The 13,013-nt window shown below is 40.2% G+C and overlaps 1 protein-coding gene across 1 annotated transcript; it reads left to right on the plus strand.

Annotated features, from left to right (window-relative positions):
* LOC110437126 (germin-like protein 12-2) lies at window positions 10,214-11,179 on the plus strand. Its single transcript, XM_021465406.1, has 2 exons — window positions 10,214-10,376; window positions 10,539-11,179. The coding sequence occupies exons 1-2, from the start codon at window positions 10,259-10,261 to the stop codon at window positions 11,105-11,107; spliced, it is 687 nt and encodes a 228-aa protein (XP_021321081.1). The 5' UTR covers window positions 10,214-10,258; the 3' UTR covers window positions 11,108-11,179.

The raw sequence follows: 13,013 nt of genomic DNA on the forward strand, positions 1-13,013 counted from the left end.
CTTCACTTCCCTAAGACATAAGGAGGAACTAGGTGCTACTATTCTTCAACTTCTTCGGACAGAACGGCTTCATTCCCTTGGTGTTGAGGAGGATCACGCTTCCGGCATTTGTGGTTCTTCTTTTGGACTAAGAGGTGGGTCACTGTCTTCTTTTGGTGCTGGCTGGGTGAGAAGGGGAAATCCTTCTTCCTTAGTGGACTCCAACTCTAAAGCTTCATGAGAGGCTTCTGTGGGTGGGAAAGCTGATGGCCCTTCTATGTCCATCTTTCTTTTGGTTTTTAGGGACATGATTGGGATACCTTTTAGGACTATGGGCTCTTGGTCTTCCACTGCTAACATCCTTCTTTTGATCCTGGTGATAAGGTAGGCATCCTTCAACTCCTGAGCATGGTGGTCTTCAGCTGTCTTCAAGACTTTAGCAATGGCAGTTTCACGACTCTCGGCTGCAGCTGCTTGGGCCTGAGCTTCCGCGAGCTGCACATGGAGCTTTCTAACTATGATCTCGGCTTCCTCCGCACGATGGATGCACTTGCTTAACTCTGAGGCCTGCTCATCATATTGCTTATCTAGAGCAAGTAGGTATGTGGTCATGAATACCACAGTTGGGTCATCTTCAAGTGAGTAACGTCCTTGCAAGAGCTCCATGCGGGTTCTCCAAACTGGTCGGTCTTTTTCGTCAGGTGGAAAGAACCTCATGGGTGTACGTGTGATGGGCTTCTCGTAGATCTGGCATAGGTACCTCAAGAATTTGCGGGCGACGGCTTGATATGTATCTGCAAACCGAAATCCGGTCGCAGTCATGCTCCAAGCTTCAGCTATATTAGGGAAGTCCTCACTTTTCCCAATATAGACGGTAACTTCACACCGCTCAGTCTCATGCTCTTCATATTCTCTGCCTTCATATTCTATCCTTGATTCCAAGTTTCTGCATGGTAGCATACAAGAGCTTAGGAAAGCCTTCTACACTTAGACAGTGACTGCTGGTCCAAACTCCTTCTGCCATCTGAGAGACATAGATGAGAGTAAATATTTTTTTCAAATAGAGGGAAGAGGGTAAGAACTTTTGTAAAATACGTTTATTTAGTAAAATACTGGTCCAGAAAAGCCTAAGGTCACGTCCTACAGCCAGCTACGGCTCTGATACCACCTGAAGCGCCCCTGGTAAACCAGGAACTCAAATGTGATACAATACTAGTCCCAGGAGGCTAGTAACACATTTATTACATCAGATAAGTTTCAGCGCAGTAGTCTTGGAAAGCGTGGACAAGGAAGGCACGCTATAATAATAAGACACCAAAATACAACACAGGTCCAAAGGACCCAGAAACAAACGATATCGCCATCGAACATCTGACGAGTCCCAATGCCACAGGCTTAGTTGGGTGCAGACACGACCTTACTCGAACGCCACTTCGGGATCGAAGTCCGGATCTTCCTCTGTTTAATAAAGCAAGGGTGAGTACAAAGTACTCAGCAAATCCAACCTTACCCTACGGAAGGGGATAACAGTATATATGCATATGGATAAATCAAGGATGAGGCTTAGTTTTATTTGCATAAAGCTATCTTTTTACACATGCAAGGTTTCATTTCACAAATACTGTTGTAAAAGACCTCTTTTTCCACATATGATAGTATTTCTGAAAATGGGGGTTTGATCACAATTTTAAGTGTTGTTGAACCCTTGTTCCCACAACACAATGGCAGTCAACCATTTATTTCCAAAATCACACTCACTCTCATATTTTCACTCATCCCATCCCATCTAGTTGTTGAAACCAAACCATAACCCGTCCGAGACCGCGGACACGGCTATCCAGATAGATTTACACTCTGCAGAGGTTGTACACTTTTCCCACAAGTAGGATACCATAACTTACACCGTCGTGCAAGCACAGATCCATCAAAGTCATTACCCTCCATAGCTAAGTAATGGCGCTCACCACGGGAACACTATGGCCACATCTCATGATACCATAATAATTCACAAAGCTCTTTTCATATATTTCCACAATTTCACATACATCACTTAGTGTCCCGTTGCACACCTGCCTCCAGGTGATTGCCATACTAACTAGAGGGATTTAGACTAAGCCTTACCCATGCAAGGCGAGTGGTTGTACGATAAATGAGTTAGGCAAGATGAATCATCAACTCAGTCCTTAATCGAGACAAGGCGGACATCCCCAAAAGAGATCCCATCCGCCCCATCTCCATAGTAATCACATCTATAACTTGTTCATTAACCCTTTCACAATACCCACAATTTATTTTCACCACTCACACCTTTTACTTTTAAAATCATTATATTTGATAAAATACAACGATGAGTATCCAGAATGAGTAACAAGTCCTAAGCATACTAAATAATAATATTTCTGTCATAGCATATTATTTTGTTCCTAGGTTCGAACAAGATAATTACCGGGTAATATCAATTCAAGAATGGCTATTCAACAGGTTTTAACTAAGCAGCGAAAATACTTCGTACATATATCGTACATGCAATATTTAAAACGGCTTCTACGGGTTGTGTTTAAAAATAGGATCAATATGCATCAAAGGGGATCGGTTGGACTTGCCTCCGTCGGCGTCCTCGGCAAACTCCTGCTGACAGTCCGGGTCCTCGGCGTCAAACTCGCGGTACTCGTCTCCAACGTTCTCGTTTTCCGGCTCGTTCACTCCGTCAACTAAAATACGCGACGAACGACACAGACAATAGGCACAGATAAATAATCATATAAATTCAAATGAGCTCCAAAAATTATGAAATTAATATGGGAGGTAGATCATGATTTTAGATGAATTTAGGAAAAAGAATTATTAAAATCAGAGTTAGCATGTGGCATTTGTGAAATGGCCGGAATTTAATCATGCGAAAAAGGCTAACGATGATTAAGGAATGGATGCTTCACGTGGGCATTTGTTTGGCTGGTAGTGCATGTTGCATGCATGCATGTACTATTTGGAGTTAATGCTTGGCCCACACATGCATGGTTAGAGACAAATTAGCAGGGGTCATTAGAACTCTTCTGTATGTCATGGTTCTATTCGTGGAGTTCTTGACAGTGAACCGGTACAGACAAATACATGGAAAAATACAGAAAAATACTACAGAAAGACAGAGAAGAGCAAGGAGATGCTCATGAGCTGCTCACCTCGTCTTGCGACGACAGTCGAGCTCGGCTTCTGCGTATGGCCGTATACGGTATACGCGAAGTGAGAGCGAGTGAGCGAGTGAGTGAACGTGTTTCTCGGGTGGTGAGAGTGAGCACCCGAGGCTGGCTTTTTATAGGCCAAAGCGCTCAGCTGCGTGCCATTAAAAATGCTACTGTAGCGCATGGTCGGTGCCTAATTTCATACGAAGGACGATGTCCCATTTGCATGCACGTTGCATGCAAATGGACGGTGCCTAATCACCGTGTCCTTGCATGCAGGTGCATGCAAATGGTCGGTGGCATGTCCTGCATGCATGCATGAGATATATATTCGTGTAGGTGCACTGCTATGTTTTCTCGCATGTAAGCTTGCTGGTACTTGCTATTATTTGTGCGCGAAAAATATGGATGGAGATACTATAGAGCTCAAATTATTTTATAGTTTTTGAAATATATTTTGAAAATAATTTTTAATGCGAGTGATTTTCGAATGTGAATTTTTGGGATGTTACAGTAACTTTGTAGACTTTGGTGTCATCTGATCCTCATACACAATTCTTAATCCATGAGTATCAGTAATAACATAAACCTCCATTTGTATTAGCACACTCCAAATGGAATGATATCTTGAAACAAACCAACATACCAAGCACTTGATGTCCTTGTAGATGTTCTTGTCATTAACCACTTCTTCTCTTGTAACTTCTTTATTTAAGCTACCCCCTTCAAAGGGTCAACTAGGGGACACAAGAAAGGTAGCTTGCACTTTTTCCAGACAAGTTGACTAGCACTGGGACCTTTTGATATCCCAAAGAACTTATGTGCAAGAGAACAAACAGGTATCCTGAAATTTTCCTCGTAGTATGAAAACACCGGCGTAGTAAAACAGGTATAACTCCTATTCTGTTAATCAAATAGAGTTGTAGCTTATACCGTTAGAAAACTTATGAAATTCCCTACAACTATCATATAGAAAACCTCCTTAGGTTCTGTCTTTAAACTTAGGTAAAACAGCCAAACTTAATATCCATCCTGAAAATGTCTCAGCAAAGGTGCAGTAGATTCCAAAAATTATATCTCGAGCTACTTAACACATCTGGAGATGATCCTTACATTTTTGAAAATATTAGGAAATCCTCTACAACTTTAGTATACCACGTTTTTCCAGATTCTATCTTTAACTTGGCTGTAAATAGGAAATGCCAGATCTATCCAGATTTTGAAACCGAACAGCAACATCCAAGTTTAAATGTCATATCTCAGGTTCTGCTTATCCAAATGAGTTCCAGCTTATACTGTTGGAAAGCTTATAAAATTGTCTACAACTTTGCTATAGGACACTTTTCCAAATTATATAGTTATATTTGTCTCAAACAGTAAGCAACCAAAACTGGTCCAGATTCTTGACAGCACAGTTGTATCATATTGTGATTTTTGTAACTTCCAAACCATAACAGCTATGAGGGTGAATCTTGCGGTCAGGAAAATATCTTGAAGTCTAGTTGTTCCCAGAAAAATTTGGTAAACTTTGCACGATCAAAACTTGAGATACTCCCAAATCATTGCAGACTGCTACAGAAATCAGCAAGGGACAGAAACAAGAGATAGCCAAACCCAACTACTTATTCCACTAATCCTTATGCCTTAAGCCTATGAACTAATGAAATTGTGAGGAAATCCACAAGATCATTGCAATCAGTACAAAGATCCAAATCAAGAATGAACATAATAACAAACCAATTAAGCATTGAAGGTTCACACTTCACTCAACTTGCGATACTATCGTTCTCTTCATAGAAAGGGCAAAGATCCTAAAATTCTCTTTCAACTACGTAAGCAGGTGGTAAGAGAAGATTCTAAAAGCTTATCAAATCAAGGAGTAAAGATGAGAACAAGTACTTTTAAAATAAGCAACAAGGTAAAGATGAATAGCAATGGAAAAGATATAGAATAGAGAAAAATATCAAGGTTTATAGAACAAGGATTGTATAACAATTTAAAAACCTTAAGACGACCAATTTCTAACTAGGCTTGCGTCCTACAGTCAGCATTGCTTTGATACCACTTTGTAATACCCGATTTTAAGGACAAAACCAGATATGCACCATATGTGAGTTTTAGAAGTCAAATCTCACATATAGCTACAAATAATGGGTAATATCAAGAGACAATGCATAAATATATAACATACTTAGTATAAAAGAGATAACCTTCAGTATCAAACAGTGGATAGACAATCTCCAAACTTCGGGTATTACTTCTCTCCACAGGATCCAACTGACTGGTTGATCACAAGCCTAACATCTCCTGAAGTGTGGGGGAAATTGCAAGAGTGAGCAAATATCGTACTCAACAAGTATAACCAGGGGTTCATGAGGCTCAAATAGCTGACACTGGTTTGACTGCATTTAGCTTTTATATGTAGATAACATATTTAATCATTGGATAGCAAATATCAAGGTAGCATATTAAATCCCATAACCACATGATCAATTGTATACAGGAATTATGAATAATACATATAAACAACATAATAAATCATCATTATCATTATTAATCATGTTCATCAGTGTTCATCTATTCCGTCAGTTTTCCGGGCTGCCCGTATCCATGGGCACGGCTAGTATACCAGATTTAATACTCTGCAGAGGTTGTAGATCTTTACCCATGAGTCATGATTTACCCTTTCGCCCGAGGTGACCAGCCTCTTAGCTCACTTCCAAGGAAAGCCGACAGGGTTCACTATGAAGTCTTTCAAAGGTTCGCCTAACAAGTTAGGGCCGCAAGGTTTCCTTTGCGCGCAGATATAGATACCCCCCTTCCGAATGGCACAATGACGCGCAGCCTATACACATAAGGACAGGGGCTCGCACTATACCCAAAACGGTTCAGCCCCTCCGCCCTTTTGGGTAACCTCTACCAAGCTAGAAAAGGTTACTCATACTTGACTAAAGCCAGAGCCATATAGCCCTCATGGTTGTACGAGTTGTCCCAGCTTTTGCCAATGGATAAGTCCTTATGGAGGGTCAAGATCAATCCAGCAAAAGCCAGAGTTCTTTCCACCCTTTATATTCAAGTTGCTAGAAAGCTTATTTTATTGTTTATTGTATATCCAAACATTCATGTTACATGATCATGGATTAGATTCAAGCACTAGCAGGAACTACCAAATGCATATCCAAAATAGGTAACAAGGAATCCAGGATAACAATCATCTATGATTCTGCTAAGGTCATCAAGGTGGACACATGCATATGATAAATATTGTATTAATGGTGTATAGGTAACAAAGATGAACCCACGTTATACTTGCCTTGATCAAAGCTCTCCTGAGCCTGCTGCTGGTCTTCAAAAGATTGACCTCGATCACCAACGTATCGCTCACTGTCTATACCCGATCATCAATCAACAACACGCATTCCAATGGACAATCATACACGAAGCAAACAAGCTATAATTAGAACAATATACCAAAAAGTGGTAAAACAAAGATAAAAGTTTATGAAAATATTCTACGCAGCGCTACGATCACACAAACGTAATGTTCACGAAAATCGGAATTGAACGTAGAAGTTATGAATTTTCCAAGTTTTCCTATAGAGAAATAATTAATTAAATGCTACTGCAGAATTAAAAAGTTTCAAAACAGCAAACTAATACTTCTAACGTGTAGAGCTCGTGAATACGAATCTAACGAAATTTGAATGGACAAAATCGGAGCTAAAAAGAGCATTTTATGAGCATTATAAAATCAGTGGCAAACTTGTAAATATCAGAAAATGTATTTTGAATCAACCGACAGACTTTACGTTTTCAAAAACAGAATATGCCTTTCGTGAATGTGCCTTGGACTGCGGGTTCTAATACGAGATTCCAGAGGGTCTCTTTAAGAAAACGGCCGGGCGAAGGGGTATCCTTCTTTTTCGGCCGTAGGATCGCGATGGAACGGTGCAGATCAGATCTGGGGAGAGAGGGAGGGAGCTCCGGCCAGCTACAGTGGCCAGCGCGGTGGCGCCATTGCCGGAGGGCAGAACTCCTCGCCGGAGTTCGTCGTTTTCACGATTCAGTGCACGATTCAACAAACGAAAAGAATGGGAAGGCGTAGAAGCTTGCTGCGAACTCACCAGACCAAAATCAAGGCTCGGGAAAAGCTTGAAGGCGTCCGACGGCTTGAGATGGCGGACCGGGCACTCCTGCAAGGTACGGCATCGATGAGGGAGCTGTAGGGCGCGATAGAGATAAAAGGGGAGGCTCAGAACCCTTGTAGGAGCAATACGAAGCTCGGCGTCACGATTTAGGCGGCTCTGGGGCAGCACCGAGGAAGAACGATGGCGACGGCAATCTTTGGCTTGCGGCGAGATCCAACCAGCGGCGATAGAAGTTATCTAGGGATTCCCCAATGTTGTGGATGGAAAGAGGAGTGCGCGGGGAGACCACAAAACTTTATAGGGCTTGATTTGGGAATCCCAGCACCAAATCCCGGATTTACCGGATGGGTTTCCATCTCGGTGAGAGAAGGAGAGACCGTCTCGGCCACGACCTGAGGAAGAAGAAAGGTAAGTCGCCGACGTGTGGGCTCCAGATGGCAGCGAGAGAAAGAAAGGGAGAAAGGGGAGGGGCGCGCTGCTGGGCCGGAGAAAGAAGTGGGCCGGGGCGGTTAGCTGGGTCGCGGGGGAGGAACGGGGGCTGGGCCGATGGGGAGTTGGGCTGGGCGCTGGATGAGGTCTTTTCCCGTTTCTTTTTTTTTCTATTTTAATTTTCAAAGCCTTTTCCAAATAGAATTTTTAGAGCAACCAAAATCCACCCCAAAGCAATCAAAACAACAATAAGATATGCTTCAGCATGTATGCATAAACAAGTTTCTAACTCTATGTTGAATTTTAAATTTCAATAAAATTTATTTCTTCACTAATTTAAATGCTCACAGAAATATTTGAATAAATCAATTTAAATCCTATTAATTTGAAAGCAAATTTTGGGTGTTACGCAAATTGGGAGCTTCAGATAAGTTTGTAATCATGAGTCAACATTCAAGAAATTTCACTTAAGATAAGCAATTGGGAGCTAGCAAGACTCGACTAATGTATTGGAGTAACCTGGTAGCTACCAACATTCAGGAAATTTCGGAGTCTGACAAATTGAGATGGATGAACATGCAGTAACCGGGTAGCTAACAGTTAGAAACTGGTAGCTTTTTATCCATTGAACAAATTAATAATTCAGATTATTTGTTGTGTCCAAACTGAGAGCAAAAGGAGGTGGTGTTTGGTTGGGAAGAGACTGAAAGTGTCATTGAAAGGGTGAACTACGCCCTTCCTTTCAGAAGAAAGAACAGAACATAAATATTCATCCATAACATGGCGTCCTTTAATTAGTACGCTTTTAGCAACAGGGAAAGACACATGAAAGCTCATATCTTGGTTTTGAAGATAATTTATCACCGATGTTGATGCAAACTTGCAGACATCCTCAATAGCAACAAGCAATACCATAGAAACTAAAAATGTTTTCCTCACTTGAACAATTCCTTGGGCAATGAGGCTGCTGCAGTGCTGCTGACTGGTGAGCTACCTATTGGCCGTCTAATGCTGAATGGCATGTTGCCTGCTGCTGTTATCCGATTGATTCTGGTACATCATCACCGAGGCAGACCGGAAGCCAGTGGCGGAGGGAACGGGGCCCTGAGGGGGCCTGGCACCCCCAAACCTTCCCATAACTCCTTTAATACACCCCATAGATTAGATGTTTAATTGTCTAATTAACTAGTTAATGATGTTATCTGTACTAAAATTTTTATTCTTATTTCATATTAATCTCTAATAGTTTTTTATACAAATAAAATCTAGATCTTTCTAATATTTTCTTCATATCTTTTATTTTTATTATTACCTATCAGACGGAGACGGGCGGGTGAATAGTCAGTGGGCCTTCCCTGATATTAAAATCTTTATTTTTCCTATTTTTAAAAACTGATTTCGTATTTTCCAGAAAAAGATTTCTACAGGTGGTTGGCATAACTGAACCACCTGTAGAAATGCATTTCCACAGGCGGTTCTCAATTACTCGCCTGTGAAAAAATTTATTTCCACAGGCCACCAAACATAGACGGTTCGCCAAACCGCCTGTAAAAAGGGATTACGAACCGCCCCTCTGTGTACTAGTGACAATTAAGCATGGGGCAGTTGTGGCGCAGTCCTGTTATTTTTCTTGATCGATCCAAAAAAAAAGGTCACTACAAGATGCAGCAGGAAGTTAATGAAGTGCGGATATCATATACGAAAAAGTCAGAGATCATGTGAATATAATAGAAAAATAACATTTGTTAATCTTGTGGCAACAGCAGGCTGCAGGCTTATGGTCGATAATTTATATAACGCTGGACCGGTTCCATGCTAGGAACGTCCCTAACCGAACGGGCTTTTACCAGTTCGTCTCCATCTTGCTATATGTGGAAGCATTCCACTCAATTAATTCATGTATGTTAGCTCCCGAAAAAATGCTGACCAAGTTAACAATGGGAACATGAATCTGCTATGACTCAAGTGGTCACAATGACTACATGGAGATCGTTAGATATTTATATAATCAAGGTGCCAAGTAAAGATAGAGGCTTTCACACTGTCGACTCTTTCTATCTTTTGTTAGCGAGGAGTTGATCCTTTCTAATTTCTATAGGTATGTGAGCACAAGCATGAATGTGGACTATTTGAATCATTTTTTAGATTTTTTTCTAAAGGATAATTAGCATGACCCTTCCTCCCAAAAACACAAAAGAAAAGAAGGAACACGTGCCAAAGAGATCACATAATATTTGTTTACTGGAATGAGTGTGAAATGAAAATACTAAAAGCAAGGTAGGTTTGAAAAGGTTGGTATAGTAAAAAGATAATTGTGTTGTTTCATGTGCAGGTTCTACGAGCCGGAGACTGTTTCTTCTGTTGGTAGGTTGAACTTGGAAGTTTTCAGTCATTAACACGTTCACGTCACCACACTTGCCGCTGTGGCAAGCCTATATAAATGCACTATCCCCATGCCCAAAGCATCAACAGAGACACAAACTCAACCAGAAGCTCGCTATAGCTGAGTTCGGAGACAACAAGATGGCTCCAGCCACCTACTTTCTCCTCGTTTCTTTTCTAGCATTGGTCACTTCTCAGGCCATTGCTTCTGACCCAAGCCCGCTCCAGGACTTCTGTGTTGCCGACATACACTCTCCAGGTATCCATGCACTAACATTAAATAATGCACTATGTCTTGTTGTACTAAATCACATATCAAATTGGAATTATTTGTCAGAACAGAAACTAGAGTTTTATGTATGTCCTAATTATAATGATTTCTGATCGTTATGTACCTATTTTTCTGTCTTTGTATATGCAGTGAAGGTGAATGGATTTGTCTGCAAGGACCCCATGGCTGTGAATGCAGATGACTTTTTCAAGGCAGCAAACCTTGACAAACCTAGGGACACAATGAAAAGCAAGGTTGGATCCAATGTCACTTTGATCAATGTCATGCAGTTGCCTGGACTCAACACCCTAGGTATCTCGTTGGCTCGCATTGACTATGCACCATTAGGTCAGAATCCGCCACACACCCACCCACGTGCCACGGAGATTCTCACCGTGCTTGAGGGTACACTCTATGTTGGATTTGTCACCTCCAACACAGACAATGGCAACAAGCTATTCACCAAGGTTCTCAAGAAGGGTGATGTGTTTGTATTCCCCCAAGGGCTCATCCACTTCCAATTCAATCCTAAACATGACAAGCCAGCAGTCGCAATCGCGGCACTAAGTAGCCAGAACCCTGGGGCTATAACTATTGCCAACGCAGTCTTTGGATCAAAGCCACCAATCTCAGATGATGTCTTGGCCAAGGCATTCCAGGTGCAAAAGGTGACAATTGATTGGCTTCAAGCTCAGTTCTGGGAGAACAACCACAACTAAATAAATCATGTTCGGCCGTTGTATGAGTTCTGCAATAATTTGTATGGGAATATAGAACTTTTTTGCACTTTACTTACTACTGTATGTTTTTATTATTTCTATGCTACTAATGATAATAAAATAAATGGTCAGTATTTCTCTACTATAATTGTAATTGTGTCCGTGTTGTGGCTCTGCCACCATGACTTTAATCAAAAAATTAATGTAATTTATATGACTGCCGGTTATATGGGGTATATATAGTGAGCAGCCAAATGCTTGACCAGATGCAGTACCAAGTTAATGAAGTGTAGATATCATGTTTGCAAGTGGACAGATAATCAATTTATAATTTTACCACTGGGAAGGTATAACTTTGCATGAATATATAGTATTGATAACTAAAGTTTACATATGAGAGATTTAATCAATATCATACACTCACATGATAAAGATATATATACTCCCTTTCTATATGATTTAGTCATTTTGGACAAGTTTGGGTCAAACATTGAGAATATAAATCATCAATAACTTTTAAATGCTGAGTTTGCAAATGTTTCAATTATATGAATAGATTTGTCTTGAAAAATACTTTCATAAAAGTATACATATATCATTTTTTCCTAGATATTTTTATAAAAATAAGAGGTCCAAGTTGTGTTTTGGAGACCGTGTCATTGTCCTAAATGACTTCTAAATCTTATACGACAGAGTATATATATAAATGATAAGTACATATTAAGCATCATAATAGATAAATAAATAATTCATTTAGAGCCCTCTAATTATAGCAATAGCCATAGTCCAATTAGAATATCAGAAGAATAGTTCCTAAGTTCAGGAGCATTCTTGGCAAGGTTGTCGCTATCAATGTCGAAGCACACGCGGGATGGAGAGTAGTAGTTGATGTCGTTAAAGTCATACTCTGAGCCATTCCTTGAGAGGATCAGAGAGCATGGGCGGCGCCAGGGGTATGCCCATGTATTCCATGGAATACCCATGATTTTTGTGACAAACACAAATATATGTATATATACACACACATGTATAATCAGCATATATGTTAGTTTATTGAATGTTGCAAATATGTAGCCCATAAAAGAACTCCAATAGTCTGGCTAAAATTAATTATCAAATTCTATTGCTTAGCTATTTTGTCCAATAGAAAATTTCTAAAAAATGAAGAGATCTACAACATTCTTGTTACTTTACAAAGTCTTACAGTTAGCGTCTGTAAGAAGCTATATATAGCCACCGAAAATCAAGGGAAAGCCAACTTTCTATTTTACAAAATTAGATAGCATATTAGTTGGAGTCTATTTTGCTATACAAATTCTAAAATAGCATAAACAATAAGAATAGTTAAACTCTTGAAGTTGCTCTAAGCCTAGTAGAACAACTAGTAGCGGCTGCCCATGAACTCATCAGAAAGAAACCCCATCGATGGCATTCCTCTGGCGGCGGCGGTGGTCAGTGGTCTTTGTAGGCTTTCTCATATATGGCTCCCCTCAACGCCTTTCTCATATATGGCTTGAAGCAACAACAAGGTGAACATAAAGATCCCACATCTATTTTTTTATTCTTCAAAGTAACAATTGAAGGTTTCGTTTTCTTCTTTTTTTGTTGCGTTTTGATTTTTTTAAAGAAATGTTGCATTGTATTCTTGTAACATAGATAAAGAATTTATATATACTTTGATTATTATCAGGGGCGACACTAGGCTCACTTTGCCTGATGTCTTGTTACTAGGATAAACAAATATTTTACCTAGCATATATTTTAAAAAAAATTATATGTACTACTTGAGCTGCACCAGGATCAATTTTGTATTGATTTTGTCCCCTATTACTATTACACATATACATAGAAAATTTTTATACGTGGAATACCCAACTATAAAATCCTAGCTCCGCCACTGTTAGAG

This window comes from Sorghum bicolor, chromosome 7 (assembly GCF_000003195.3).
Source record: "Sorghum bicolor cultivar BTx623 chromosome 7, Sorghum_bicolor_NCBIv3, whole genome shotgun sequence".
Taxonomy (NCBI): Eukaryota; Viridiplantae; Streptophyta; class Magnoliopsida; order Poales; family Poaceae; genus Sorghum; species Sorghum bicolor.

Bases quoted from the DNA above. Each gene is read 5' to 3' on its own strand.
- LOC110437126 (XM_021465406.1), top strand. From the start codon at position 10,259: ATGGCTCCAGCCACCTACTTTCTCCTCGTTTCTTTTCTAGCATTGGTC. The intron at 10,377-10,538 runs GTATCCATGCAC...TTGTATATGCAG, and splicing joins TGCCGACATACACTCTCCAG to TGAAGGTGAATGGATTTGTC.